General features: G+C 37.2%; 1 protein-coding gene across 2 annotated transcripts in view; it reads right to left on the bottom strand.

The window, feature by feature from the left end:
• CEPT1 (choline/ethanolamine phosphotransferase 1) overlaps positions 1–14,642 on the bottom strand; it is a 38,040-nt gene that overhangs the window by 22,746 nt on the left and 652 nt on the right. For both annotated transcript variants that reach the window (XM_077780192.1, XM_077780191.1), the window contains exons 2-3: positions 8,130–8,539; positions 1,753–1,900 (exon numbers count right to left, since the gene is read on the bottom strand). In XM_077780192.1, the coding sequence (XP_077636318.1) occupies positions 1,753–1,900; positions 8,130–8,468 (487 nt within the window). In that variant the 5' untranslated portion in view covers positions 8,469–8,539. The remainder of the gene's footprint in view (positions 1–1,752; positions 1,901–8,129; positions 8,540–14,642) is intronic.

Genomic DNA, 14,642 nt, shown 5'->3' with positions numbered 1-14,642 from the left:
TGATCCTAATGAACAGTAAAAAAAATTACAGGGCAGGGTAAAAACTGAAAGGAAAACGTCCCCCTTGCCTATTTCCTCATTTGTAACATGATGATAAAAACCAGACAAAATAAATCAATATTTTAAAGGATTTGAAACAATGCCTGAAACATATTAAACAGTGTGTTAAGTGATTATGGGGAGGGGGGAGAGGAGAAAAGAGAAAAATTAAAGACCTACATAATTCACAAAAGGACTTAGATTCATAGCTATCTTTTCTTATGTACCAGATACAATTATGGGTGACTTACACAGAGAAACATGTCCCATAAGAGTTTGGAACTCAAACTACACAAAAAAGATTATCACTTAAAAGAAAAAATAGTGGGGAGCCTGGGTGACTCAGTTGGTTGAGCATCCGACTCTCGATTTTGGCTCAGATCATGATCTCTCAGTCAAGAGATCGAGCCTCAAGTGGGGCTTAGTGCTGAGTGTGGAGCCTGCTTGTGATTCTCCTTCCCTCTCTCTCTGCCCCTTCCCTGTCTGTAAAAACATGTGTGCTCTCCCTCAAAATAAATAAATAGTTAAAAAAATAGAATACAGTCAATTAAATCAGGTGCCCAATAAGCCTTTGTATTCAGTAGAAGTCCTGAGTGTTTCTTGAGTCCTGTGAATTATTAGTGCTTAGCCATTCACTCTCCTCTACTGAGGAAGCTATTGTCAGGACACCCTGAAACAATGATTTTCACATGAATCTACATCTGTGTATCTGAGTTCAGGAGGTAAAACTACCATGTGTTTTCATGTGTTTCTTTTAAAAAATATTTTAAATGCTATCGTAAATGACAAGAAACCAACAGAAAAAAATAAGGAAAAATATGTATTTGTGAGGGTATGGGGATGTTCCTACCAGGAGAACTAGTTAGAAACTGTCATTTAGTTTCTAAATCTCTTTTTTCCCTCCAAAAAAGTACTAAAATACTATTCTTAAAACAGTACAAATAAAGATATATCACGTATAATCTTATATATAGTAACTCGTCTATTGCTAGCACTTTAGTGTATTTCTTTCCAGTCTTTTTAAAAAAAATACTTGTGGGGATGAGCACTGAGTGTTATGTGGAAACTAATTTGACAATAAACTATTAAAAAAATAAATAAAAAAAAATATTTATTTTGAGAGAGACCAAATGCATTATGAGTGGGGGAGGAAGAGAGAGAGGGAGAGAGACAGATAGAGAATCCCTAGTGCTGACACAGTGGAGCCTGACACTGGGCTCAATCCCATGAACCACAAGATCATGACCTGAGCCAAAATCAAGAGTCAGATGCTTGACGGACTGAGACACTCAGGCATCCTTCCTTCCAATCTTTTTATCCAAGCCCATTCATTACCAGTTATACTGCAAGTCTACAACATAATTTTAAATGTCTACAGAATATCCACTTAAATATAAACACCATAGATTTCCAGGTCTCCCACTACAATTTATGAGATTTTTGATGATGACAATTATGGCCTAAGATTTTAAATGTCAAAAGGATACTATTTAGGGTTAAAAATAATTTAAGTAGAAATTAACTTAATTTCTAAATCTCCCAATACAGCCAATAATGAACAAACATTAATCGTATTTATAGTCTTTTGAAAATATTAAAGCTTGATATAAATCACTTATTCTGATATCATAAGACCATAAACCTCTTATTTATTCCAACATTGTTTATCACATTAATCACTATTAATCATTAACATTTAAAAATCCATATTACCTGTTGATAGTGAATCACAACCATGATCAAAAAGTTCTCCCAAAGGAGAACTACTATTGGTTCTTCTTGCCTGTTTTCCATCTATAGCGTCCAAAGACTGGTAAATGAAAAGGCCACATGCACAAGCAATATATGCCCACAGAGGTGCCTGTCAAACAAGAGAGACAAGAGTTACTAAGACATATTCGTTACTATGTTTCACTGATAGAGGTTTACTTGCAGATATTTTCTCTTCATTCTCCAGAGAAGTACAACTAGTTGGAAGCTAAGGGGGAGAATGCAAGGGCTACATAACGGAAAAACTTTCTGAAACAATCAGAATTGTAAAAGAATCTCCTTCTTTGCTTTGTGGGGGTATTCAAGCAGATGCTGTAAGGTTATCTAAAAGATTAGGCTAGGTAATTTCCATAAGATTCCTCCTGACATTTAGATGCTAAGAGTCAATTAATAAATAATCTAGTACAGCACCTCCCAGATCGTATCTTTCAGGATGTTTACAGGTGTTACATAAAGAAAATGAATTCCATGCTAAACTCTTGTTGGAAACACTGGGTTAAACAACGTGAAACATTTCTTAAACATTTCCCTACCACAGGACTTCTTCCAGTCCTTAATGTTGCTAATGCACATTGTGAATATTCGGGAAGGAAGACACCATATACTGCATTTTCCAAATTTATTTGAGCATGTAACCTATTTTTCAACACACCTCTTAAATGCTCTTTGGAACAACAGTAGGGTCCTAGTACTTAGGACATGATTTTTCAAATATTTATGGTCACATTTTCAAGGGATAATTTCTCTCTTCCCACAGAGAAACTGAACCACCAATACTGAAATTAAATGCTGTGTGTTAACAAAAGGAGAACTTCTATTTGGTGTGTCCTCTTTAAGAACATAGAAGAGTGTTTTATATCACTTTTCACTATTTTCCTATGCCCAAGCCATGAAAAAATTTCTGTAATCACAAAGTATTTTCGCAGATATTGGTTATCAAATTAAACTGAGTGTTAGATGCTCACAGCAGCAAATTAAAACTACTCAGAGCTGCAAATAATATTCAGATTCTTCACTGCAAAGAGGTTTCTCAGGATCTGTTTAGTTCCCAATACTGAAGGTAAGGATCTTAAACATTTTCTTAGAGCCTTCTATTTTAGAATACTGAAGCTATCAAAAGGACCAGAGTATAAGCTTCCCCTAGGCCAGAGTTACAAGCCCTGAAAGCAATCACTGTGGTTGCAGAACCATATTTCACATGCAAGTTCACCTGACGGAGTGATTGATTAATCTCGTGTGACTAAGAACCCCCACCTTCTAGCCTTTGAAGCTACTGCTTCTTGCTGCTAAAGGAATCAAGTAACTCTGTAGAGCTGCACTGTCCTACACAGTAGCCATTAGCCATGTGTGGCTATTTAGTTTAGATTCATTAACATTAAACAGAACTAAAAACTCGGTTCTTCAGCTACACTAGGCACATTTCAAGTGCTCAACAGCCAGATGTGGCCATGGCTACCGCACTGGACCACAGACGCAGAACATACGCATCATCACAGAAATTTCTATTGGATGGTACTGTTTTATAGGACTAGAAAGCTAGGGACTTTTGGGGATCTAAACTTAGGATTTTATTTTATTTTTACTTGTTTATTTTTTTAAAAAAATTTTTTAAGCGCTATTTATTTTGAGAGAGAGAAAGAAAATCCCAAGCAGATGCTGCGCTGTCAGTGCAGAGCCCAATGTGGGGCTCAAACTTACGAACGGTGAAATCATGCCCTGAGCCAAAATCAAGAGTCAGACGTTCAACTGACTGTGCCAACCAGGTGCCTCTAATTTAGGATTTTAATGGGGCAAAGTGTTAGTCTGAAATACAGACAACTTCAACTATTAGTATACACATAATCATAGAAAAGACAAGATAGAAATTACACATGCATAAGAGAGAGCAAAGTCTTCTGGTCTTCAGATCATTCTTCCTGTGAACCTGTAAAATACTAAACTAGTATTTCTATATTTCTTCCTTGTTCCCATTCTTTCACAACTCAGAAGTGTTTAAGGAAGAAGCTTTCTCATTCAGGAATAAGCATGGTCTCAGTTGGGTTAAGAGCCTGAGCGATACATTGAATCAATAAAGGAACACATGTAGCATTCAGGAAACCCATTACACCCTGATAGGTGAATGGGGAAGAACAGTCATAAGCAAATAATATTATCACAGTCGGGCAATAACTAACTTGCAAAAACTTGCAGAGATGCTTTTCTATGAATCAACTCAGGTGAAAAATTCTAAGAAACATATGGTTTTATGGAACTTTTGAAACAGAACTGAAGGGCTTACATACATACAAATGTATACGTGTGCTGATGCAATAGTGATATTTTTTTTCCTTTTTCTGGGAGGATGCATCAAAACATTTATTATATAAGAGGAGGAACTGGAGGTAAGAGTGGGAAGGAAAGCCAGGTAAAAAAGATTTTATTTTTGTTTTATACCTTTCCGTTTGGATTTTTCCAACTATGTAATGGTTCTCCTTTTCTTTAAAAATTTTTAATGTTTATTTATTTTTTTGAATTAGAGAGAGAGAGAGACAGAGTGTGAGTAGGGGAAGGGCAGAGACAAGGGAGACACAGAATCTGAAATAGGGTCCAGGCTCTGAGCTGTCAGCACAGAGCCCAACGCAGGGTTCAAACCCACAGACCGTGAGATCATGACCTGAGCCGAAGTTGGACACTTATCCGACTGAGCCACCCAGGTGCCCCTCTCCTTTTCTATTCAAAGTCAATAGGAGTTAACTGGGAAATGAGATTATGGGCAATGTCCCACTTTAATTTCTTTCCATTTTTCTACATTGAAAAAAGTCTAAGAAGTTTTTTAGCAAGTTGATCAAGAGGATTTCATTTAGCAATTTAAAACAAAAACAGATGACTATTAAAACAAAAACTCTTATGGTCATATTTCAAAAAATTTTAGTTAAACCTGATAGAGCTCTTATTGGAACAACACATAGCTCAGTTCATTCTAGTTTTCCTGTGTATGAAATAACTAACACCAATTTCCTTTATCTGTCTTACGCTGGCTGCAAGGGTAACTCAAGCACATGTAACATATATCAAGCTGTAAGATAAATTCCAAATTAACTTATGATACTAAAATCAAAGCTACTAGCTAAGGAGATTTAAATGCATAGTATCAGAAATAAATCACAAATATATTTTGGTATACATATAAAAAGGGATGGGGCACCTGGGTGACTCAGTCAGTTCAATATCTGGCTCTGATTTAGGCTCAGGTCATGGTCTTGGGGTTCATGGGTTTGAGTCCTGTGTCGGATTCTGCACTGACAGCTTAGAGCCTGCTTGGGATTCTCTCTCTTCCCCTCGTGTGCACGTGTTTGCAAGCTCTAAATAGATAGATAGATAGACAGATGAGCTTCTAAAGGGTTAAGTCTATAGTTCTACCTTAGTAATTTGAAAAATAAGGACTGATTTTCCTTTCTCATCTGCTGGGAAGCTTTTTTGTAACAAAAAAGGCAAACTCTGCTGAAACCATTACAGCAGTGACATTCTTTTCTACTAGAAAGACTGGTATCTGAAACTCTAATGTATTAAAAGAAATAACAAAAAATATATGGAAAGTTCACAATACCTGGAGACATGAAATTTAATGCTCCCCCACTGGAATAAGGCCCGAAGGAGTTAGAGTCATAATGAATGAGAATACCCCTGAGCAATAAATTTACAGAACTCTTTGACTCTAAAACAATGATAAAGAAAAAAATATTCGTGATTCCATAGATAAATATTTTATTAGAGGAAATCAGGAATGGGAGGGAGGTTGTGGGGAAGAACATGTTATATACTTAATCTGTTTGACCAATGAAATAATAATTACTTGTTGAGCATTATATGTTAGGTACTCTAAATGGATAATCTTACTTCTTTCAGTACCACAAAATAAAATTTCAAAGGATAAACAAACTGACTTAGAGAATGTACATAATTTACTGAAGATCACAGAGATAATAAGGGCATATCACGGAGGACAGGCATGCCCTCTTTTAATGCACTGTGATCTAAAGCCTAACAAGGATCCACTGTGCAGCTATAAATACATCCAGGCATCACCTTTGTGAGATACTACTCTCCCTTGCAGAGTACCAAACAGTGGCTTAGTCATGTTCTACCTTGATTCCTCCTAGCAGCCATTGTGAAACATTCTGTTTAATTTGACCAGTTCTCATTCTGGAAATCTCCTCAAAGATTTAAACTGATTCTGAGGTTACTCCAATAATTCCAAATCATTTAAGCATAGAGGCTGAGGAAAAGTATTATAGGGAACATAGTACCTGGTACACTCTGGAGTGTTTAATAAATATTAGTAGCTGAGCTACCTTTGAACTTGCTCTCATTCCCTGATCCCCACTGTGGAACTAGCATAGGATTGTTAGAAGGCTTCCATTAGAATTAACACCCCTCCCTGTTATTCTGCTATAATTCCAAGGATGTGTGAGACCTGAACCAAGTTCCTCTGGAAGTGGCTATCAGGTCCTCAAATAAGCCACAGGTAAAACAGTTCAAAGCACATGTGATAAAAAAAATCCCAGGACACATTTAAACCATCATACTGTTTTTTTAAGTTTCCTGATTGATATGAAGCAAGATAGTTAAGGAAATGATAGAAAATCAGAAACATATTCATACAATCTGTTTGGAACTGTATTTGCACAGAAGAGGAATTAAAAGTATTCAAGAGTGATTAAGAAATTAACTGAAGATCCTCCCTTTCCCCCCCAAAAAAGTGTTTTGTAAGTAACTGTGACATTCAGTAGCCATTTACTTTAAGAGAAGGGGCACTTGGGTGGCTCAGTTGGTTAAGCATCCAACTTCAGCTCAGGTCATGATCTCATAGTTCGTGAGTTTGAGCCCCATGTTGGGCTCTGTGCTGACAGCTCAGAGCCTGGAGCCTGCTTCAGATTCTGTGTCTCCCTCTCTCCCTGCCCCTCTCTCCTCATACTCTATCTCCCTCCCCCAAAATTAAATATTTTCTTAATGAGATACATATATATAGAAACAAATTAATTGATAAAAACAGAAAGGGACAGAGGGGTTGGATGGTGATAATAATCTGAAAAGACTACTTAAAAATGATTACTTCAAGCTTAAGGTAGGGACAAGGTAAGGACTATTGTGACCATTATGATTTCATATGGTTCAGAGTCACCTTTGACACCTTTAGTTGAGAATCACCTTCTATCTTCTTGGTTACCCATGACTGATCACTCAGAGAGACACAACAAAGGTTTCTGATTCTTCTCCATCTACTCAACTACTTTAGTTCCCTTTTTATCAAGGAAGTTTTAAAACCAAAGAGATAAACATCAATTTTCCTATTCTGATAAAGAGCTCTAGTTTCAGTTTTGGTTTTAAGTAATGAGTACAGAGGGTAAAAAGCAAGACCAGCAGTAGAGAGACTTGAACTAAAGGCCTAAGAAGAGCGTTCTTGTCAGCAATAGCTGCTTCTCTTCTTAATGGCAGCCATTGCAGGATACAGAAGAGGAAATGCATTCTATTGACTATTTCTCACACTTCTTTCGCCTGATTAAATAAAGATATATCTGAGTTCTATCAGTCACATGTATTTACAGGAAGAGAAAAGGGATATTCAAACAATTCTCACTGGAATGGAGACGGAACTACTTTTGATAAGACTGATTTACAGCAGTGCCATCTCACTACCAGAGGCTTTTCTCTCTGATCACTTTTTTTTTTTAATTTTAATGTTTATTTTTGAGAGAGAGAGAGAAAGTGAGACAGAGTGCCAGCAGGGGAGGGCTAGAGAGAAGGAGAGACACAGAATCCAAAGCAGGCTCCAGGCTCCAAGCTGTCAGCCCAGAGCCTGACTTGGGTCTCAAACCCACAAACTATGAGATCATGACCTGAACCGAAGTTGGACACTTAACTGACGGAGCCACCCAGGTGCCGCTCTCTCTGATCATTTTAAACTTTGCTAAGATTTCATTCAGCAATTAAAAAATTAAAAAAAAATAATCCAGCCATTAAAAAAAATTTTTTTTTATTGAGATTTACTGATTTTAAAAAGGATTACCTTACATGTTAATCTCTGATGACATTAATTTACCTACTAGAATCAGACTCCACCCTTTGCTTCTGGTTTTCATAAGCTCAGGATATAAAGTAGATTGTAGTTATAAGCTTTATTAATAGCATATGTGATACACTCTTTTAGAACAATTGATAAATAATTGTCAAATCATCTTATCTTTAGCAAAAATGACCTAAAATCCCAATTATATGGTTTTGGGTACACACACACACACACACACAACAAATGTTCAAATCTGGTAAGAAATTCATCTTACCTGCTCTGTGGCTGTGGGACAGTAGAAGACTAATAAAACAGTTGTACAGATGTTTATTGACAATCCAATGATGGTGATGAGATTTGGGGCAATCCAGGAGGGAACTCTTCCAACTAGCCATTCCCAATACCCCTGCATTAAGGGCTCAAGCAGGGACCGTCCAGCACTCTGATATCTGTGTTCTTCTAGCCGCTTTAGTTGATGTCTTGACAGCGGCGGTGTAGGTAACTGGAACAATTTATTTAACACACACCCTGGAGTACTCATATGCCCAAAGCCCGCAGGGGACTCTGGGTGAGAATCTCCACATCGCTTCCTCGTCGACCGATGCCCACTCATGGATCTTGTCTGTCTTTTATTTGAAGAGAATAATTTCTTTTGTTTCACAGCTTTTTGTGGCTGGTCTTTGCCTGAAAAAAGAGAAAAAGATAACTCTGTCAGCCACTATTTATGTCAATATCAGTAAATTTTAAAAACAAACTGGTAACAAATGCATATCAAACAGGGATTAGAAAACCAGGGACCTGTTTTTAGTTCTAATTCTTACTGATGGTGTGAGCCAAAAGAAGTCATATAACTTCACCCTCAGTTGAAAAATATTAAGGGATTTAATACTAATATACTTCCCAATACCTTATAGTTTGTTTGACTTCAAAGCTTTCGCTTTTTTTTCTATCTCACACTGATTTCAGTAATATAATGGAATAAACCTTAGAAATGACCTAATCATTTCATATATATGAACACTGAGGTCCAATGGCATACCCAAAGATAGCTAGCAAGTTAGTATTAATATCAGAGGAATGACTTGAATAAAATGGGTCTTAAATCAGATTTTTAACTTAATGCTAATAGTTGACATTGAGCACTTACTATGTACTAATGCTTCAAGCATGTTTCACGTATTAACTCATTTAATCTTCACAATAACTCTAAGTCAGGATTATTAATTATACCCATTTTTACAGAAAATGAAACTAAGACACAGGGGCTAATTAACTTGTCCAAGCTCATGTAAGTCCAGTTCACACAAACACAGGGTTTCTGTCTAAGCTAAAGAGAAAGAGAAAGATAAAACTTATTAGTGGAAAGGGATATTGAGACAGAGTGAAGAGCAGAAAAAAACCCCTAACTTTAAGAGGACAGAATGCATGCATTAGCAGAGTGACCTGATGAACTGACATAGTAAGAAAAAAAAAATCAGTGTATTAAGTGATGACTGTTCATAAAGGACCTTGAGTTTAATCACAGAAGTACTTACTTGCATTTGACTTAGAAAAGATTAAAGGTAACATAATTATTATAAATTACTAAGCAATGTAAGAAAATGACAAGAATATTTTCAAGATTAAAGGGAAGTTATATATACATATCTTCATCAGAATATAGAAAGTAATGAGAACACTAAAAAGTTAGTGTGGTGACCTCAAACATTTGACATGGTGAGTGCCTAGAAGAGGGTAGTAAAAATGGACGTGTGGAAGTCAAATCTGTACGTAACTTCTATTTAGAAGGAAGAATCCTGGGAAGGCACTTAGGAATTAGATATGAAGGCTGGAGGAGCAGAAGAAACAAGAATCAACAGTCATCAGCGATTAGTGGTACTAGTGTCAAAAGGGAAGTGAGGAAAGTAAACCAGTTATTTTGGCTTGAAGGGTGATGGAAGGGGATTTAAAGATGAAGGGTAAGAAAGGCATAAAAGTAACTTTTAAGTAAACAAGATCAAATACCTGGAATTTGAGCAAGAGATGAAAATTTCAAGTTATCAACTTAGAAGTTAAAGTCTAGTTCTTTTAGAAAGTAGAAAATTCTCGAAGGGATTAAGTATGAAGAAAAAAGGAAAAGAATAAGAAACTTTGCAGAAAACTCATGGTTACAAAGCAGAAGAAAGGGAAGCCATAGGAGGATTATGGGAAAAAATAATCTCAAAACTAAAAGGGTAGTGGCATTGAACCAAGAGAGGTATACTTCAATCTTCTGTAAAAAGCCATCCAAAATGCAATATGAAATTCCCAAAAATGTTGCACTATGAGAATAAAGAATGCGATTACAGGGACTAGCACATCTCAACAATGGACCCAGTATCAAACATGCCTAAGACTTCTTCCCTCTGTTCCCATACATATCAAATTCCAAAGTTTCAATGTCACTAATGATCTACAGTGACATCCAAAATCTCAATCATGTATCTCAATAATTGGTTCAGAAAAGTTACTGTAATCATCAACTACCTTAAATAAATTTTCAAAAATCTTAAAAAGGATCACCAGTGCCACAATTTAACTAAAGTGTTCTGAAGTAAAAATGCTGGAATAATGTTTTAAACCAAGGCAAATTAAAGCTCATATCTTATTACTTCAAAGAATTCTTCCATACACCCAACCATGTCACAAATCAATTGATTAATGTCAAACAACTGGTTACAAGTATATTTTTGAGAAAGTGACAGACCACCAAATACTTAGCCTTACAGTAGTCATATTTTCTGTAGACAAATTAAATAATTCATCTTCTCATTTGGTGAGCTATAATAAATCATCTCTCATAGAATTCAACTTAAAATGAGAATAAAAGGCTTAGTCAACTCAATTTACATTTTATTATTGTGGTGTTCCATTTTCCCATTATAAAAAAAAAAACAGGTAACATACTGAGGGTGCTAGCCTGCTTTTGGCACTAAATAACTACAAGCAACTGATTCTAATGGTTTTAGGTTTGAGCATTTGGCAGTATTATATGATAAACTGATACCTTCCTTCTGAGTGTTTCCCCCCTTTGACCTACATTTTTTAACCTTTTATTTCTCTTTTAAAAAATCTACATTTTGACAAACCTTTCTAGATCTAGCCTTTACATAATTCGTACAAGAAAAAAAGCCAATGAGTTTTTAAATACTGCAATTTGGCAACATTATCTCTGTGGAGCTATTAGCAACAAGATTGCAAATATAAATTCGGATACTTGTAGTCCCTGACCTATAGATCTACTTTCCTTTCACTACATGCAGACAGACACAGAGGTTGTTATAGCTGCCACAAGCCCATCTCTACTCTCCCTTCATCCTATAACATCTGGGACCTAGAGACTATTGCAATTCAAACCATCTCAAGAAAAAAAAAACAGGAGCTTTTGCATTTCAGCTGATGAAAAACAAGCTGGGAGTGCAACAGAGTAGGTGACTATAATAGAAAGATTGAACTTTATGGAGAGAAAAGGAAATAGGATGTGGGGTGGGAATATGAAAAGGAGAAGCTAATAGTACAAAATTATTCTAGCCACTTGAAATTTCATAGAGTCAGGCCTATGCCCAAAAGGGTAAAAAGAAAATGTCCTTTTCTTGCCACACTATAAGGAACTAAAACAATTAACGTAAGGAGTTTAAAACTCCTGCTGGCTAGCCTACAAACCACCAGTCGTAAGTTTTTATGAGAAAATGAATTCCAAGTTCCAAATGCATTCAGCCAATATTGAGTGCAGTAAACAGGACAGACACGGGAGTCCCGGTTCCCATGTCCAAATGGAAAATAACTAAAAACAGGTAAATGGGCAAACAGCATTACATACTGTGATGAGTGCTATGAGAAAAACAAAGTGTGGAGCCAGAAAATAGCTAGGGGTGCACATTTTGGATAAGGGAATTGAAATCTAAGAAGAGGCAGCATTTATATCAAATTCAGAGGAGGCAAAGGAGCTAGTCATTCCAAAAGCAGGAGGAAGAACTGGCCAAGGGAACGGGCCCTGAGGCAAGAAAGGGCTTGTCATGTTCAGGTACCTCTGAGATCACTGTGGCTGGATAGCAGTAAGTCAGATGGAAGAGTGACATAAGATAAAATCTGAACAGCCAGACAATGCAGAGGTTTATAGACCATGGTAAGGAACTGAGATTTTATTCTGATGTTTTGAAAAGCCATCAATGAGCTTATAAAGAAATCTGTAATTCTGTAGCACAGCCTATTTATTAACGGAGTATGTTTCATAAATCATAATAGTAAAAGTTAATATTTTAAACTGAAAAACCTTTCCATCGTCTGGAATCCAGTTTAGTATAAATATTGATCACAGGCCTACAGCTATTGTAACCTTTCTACTTGTAATCAGCAAATGCCCCTTCTCTGTTACAACCTGGCCCTAGTGAAATAGTCCTTTCAGAGCACTTATCACATTTTGAACTTTTCTGTTTGTCATGTTGTTTTGGTCTTTTCCTCACACTGGTCTATAAGCTCCATGAATGCAGAGACCACACCTGTCTTAACATTCTTTTCCAAGAATCTCATACCATACCTAACACTAAGTGGGTAATTAGGACTTACTTGTGGAACAAGGAACAAAAATGATTTATGTGGTGTTTGATGAGCAGCTAGTTGTTCTAGACCCTGAGTAAGCAGAAGGACTGAAGTGTGCCATCCATTCTCCCAAAAAGCTCAGGACAGTGTGTGTGTTTGTGTGTCTTATATTTTTTTTTAATATTTTATTTATTTCTAGGAGAGAGAGAGATAGACAGCGTGAGCAGGGGAGGGTCAGAGAGAGAGGGAGTCACAGACTGAAACAGGCTCCAGGCTCCGAGCTGGCAGTCAGCACAGAGCCCGACGCGGGGCCTGAACCCACGAACCGCGAGATCAAGTCGGACGCTTAACCGACTAAGCCACCCAGGCGCCCCTGTGTGTGTCTTATAAACAGCTAAGTTCTAATGTGCTGTGAACAAACTGTGGTGGGAGTCCCGAGGAGGGGGCACATATGGTCTAACAAAAGATTTTCTCTGTGCAGACATGAATATTTATATGAAAAGCCCAATGAAGATACAAAAATATAAGCAGAGATGTTTAATGACTACCTTTACTAAAATTACACACATTTTGTGGACGTACATCTATGGCATAGAACATCTGTGCTTATGGCAGCTGAGAATAATGGCATGCTGCCTACATTGTTCCTGTGTTCAGCTTTGGGGAACATCTGACAAGCATCCCACTAAAAAAGGAATCTCCAATTGCTCCACAGAGCATAAGGTAAGCTTATACAATACCCAACCTGTAATGTGAAAGTCCAGAATTCCCCTCCCCCCACATCTCAGGGTGCCAAGTTTTGAGCTGCACTGACTCGACAGTATGTTTATAGTCCTTCCACAGGAATTGGTGACCACACAGCTCTTTCTGAACTTTATGGCACTACTAACGGAACGCAGGAATGGCCAACACTATTTGGGCAGCAGAGCAAATCATAAAAAGTAAAAAAAAAAAAAAAAACCAAAAAAATAATAGGATCACAGGATTACATTCAGCATTATTTAACAAGTGATAACATAGAACAACTTAGCAAAAACAAAAGCCTTTTCAGCAGACTTGGAAGCAAAAACAGTGCTGTGTAACACAATTTAGATCTACTGTTTTGCTGAAGAGAAATCTTGCATTCCTAAAAAAAAGGAAATGACCTCCTCCAGAAAAAAAGAAGAAAAGCAAAAGTCTGGCATTTTATAGATTAGTTTCATATTCCATTAAAAAGGACAGCACAGCATGACCCTCAAAAGAACATCACCAAACACTTTTAGCCTGCTTAAAGAACACGCCGGCTGCTGCCTAGAAAAACTGACTATGCAATAAAATGTAATTTGGGGTATAACAAAGTTTAGTTATCCATCTCAGACAAATAAGTGTTGACAACGTAAATTTCAAGAGAGACTAGGTGTGGGAGAGAGAATAAATTTATGGAACCACAGTTGTAAATACTCAGTAATAATCTATCAACTGGAGAAGAAATCAAGGTGCCTCCGTTGGAACAGGTGAATACAAGAGGCAGATTTATCGAACTTCTCAAATGGAAGCACTGTAGGGACAAGCTGTACAAGGGGCTTTCACTGGTTTGTCCCAGCAAATTACAAATGAGCGGCAAATTAAATGCCTTTAGAACTTCAATAGCTGGAACTTTATATGAACGCCAATGGTTCTAAAGTAGTAATGCTAAATGTCCTTACCACAGTCTACCTTATGTTGTGAGTCAATTAAATACAAGCATTGAACACATTCCTGCTAGTTCGAGAGTCGAAACGGAATCTTTATTCTCTGTCCACATACGAGACAAGACACTAATATTTGCGGAAAGATAACTATGAATTCACCTATCATAATATGGATCCATTAATGAACTAGGAGACTTCAAGCAAAAGTATATATTCAATACGGAGGATGCAAAATGGCCAAATGACACAAAAATGCCAAGCACCGAATTGGAGAAAACAGGTTAACGCGGTTGACTGTAAAGATCCCATTCACCCCAGTCATCCTGGGAACACCGGCAAACACTAGCAACCCTCCCGTCCTTTCTCCTTCCAAAAATGCTGCTGAAATAAACCCTAGCTGGCGATCTCAGAGCTTGCCGCTCTACGCTGAAATTTCTAGAAAAGTTGCTGATGAAGAAGCGTGGCCCAGCCCGCATTCCAAAGAGAAGGCCACCCCGGCACCGGATGCAACACGGCTGGTGGAGTTGGCAGCACCTGGGCAGGAAGGTGTGGACCTGGCC

Source organism: Crocuta crocuta, unplaced genomic scaffold, assembly GCF_008692635.1.
Source record: "Crocuta crocuta isolate KB4526 unplaced genomic scaffold, BGI_CrCroc_1.0 scaffold364, whole genome shotgun sequence".
NCBI classification, from domain to species: domain Eukaryota; kingdom Metazoa; phylum Chordata; class Mammalia; order Carnivora; family Hyaenidae; genus Crocuta; species Crocuta crocuta.
This window is presented reverse-complemented; position numbering and strand designations above follow the sequence as displayed.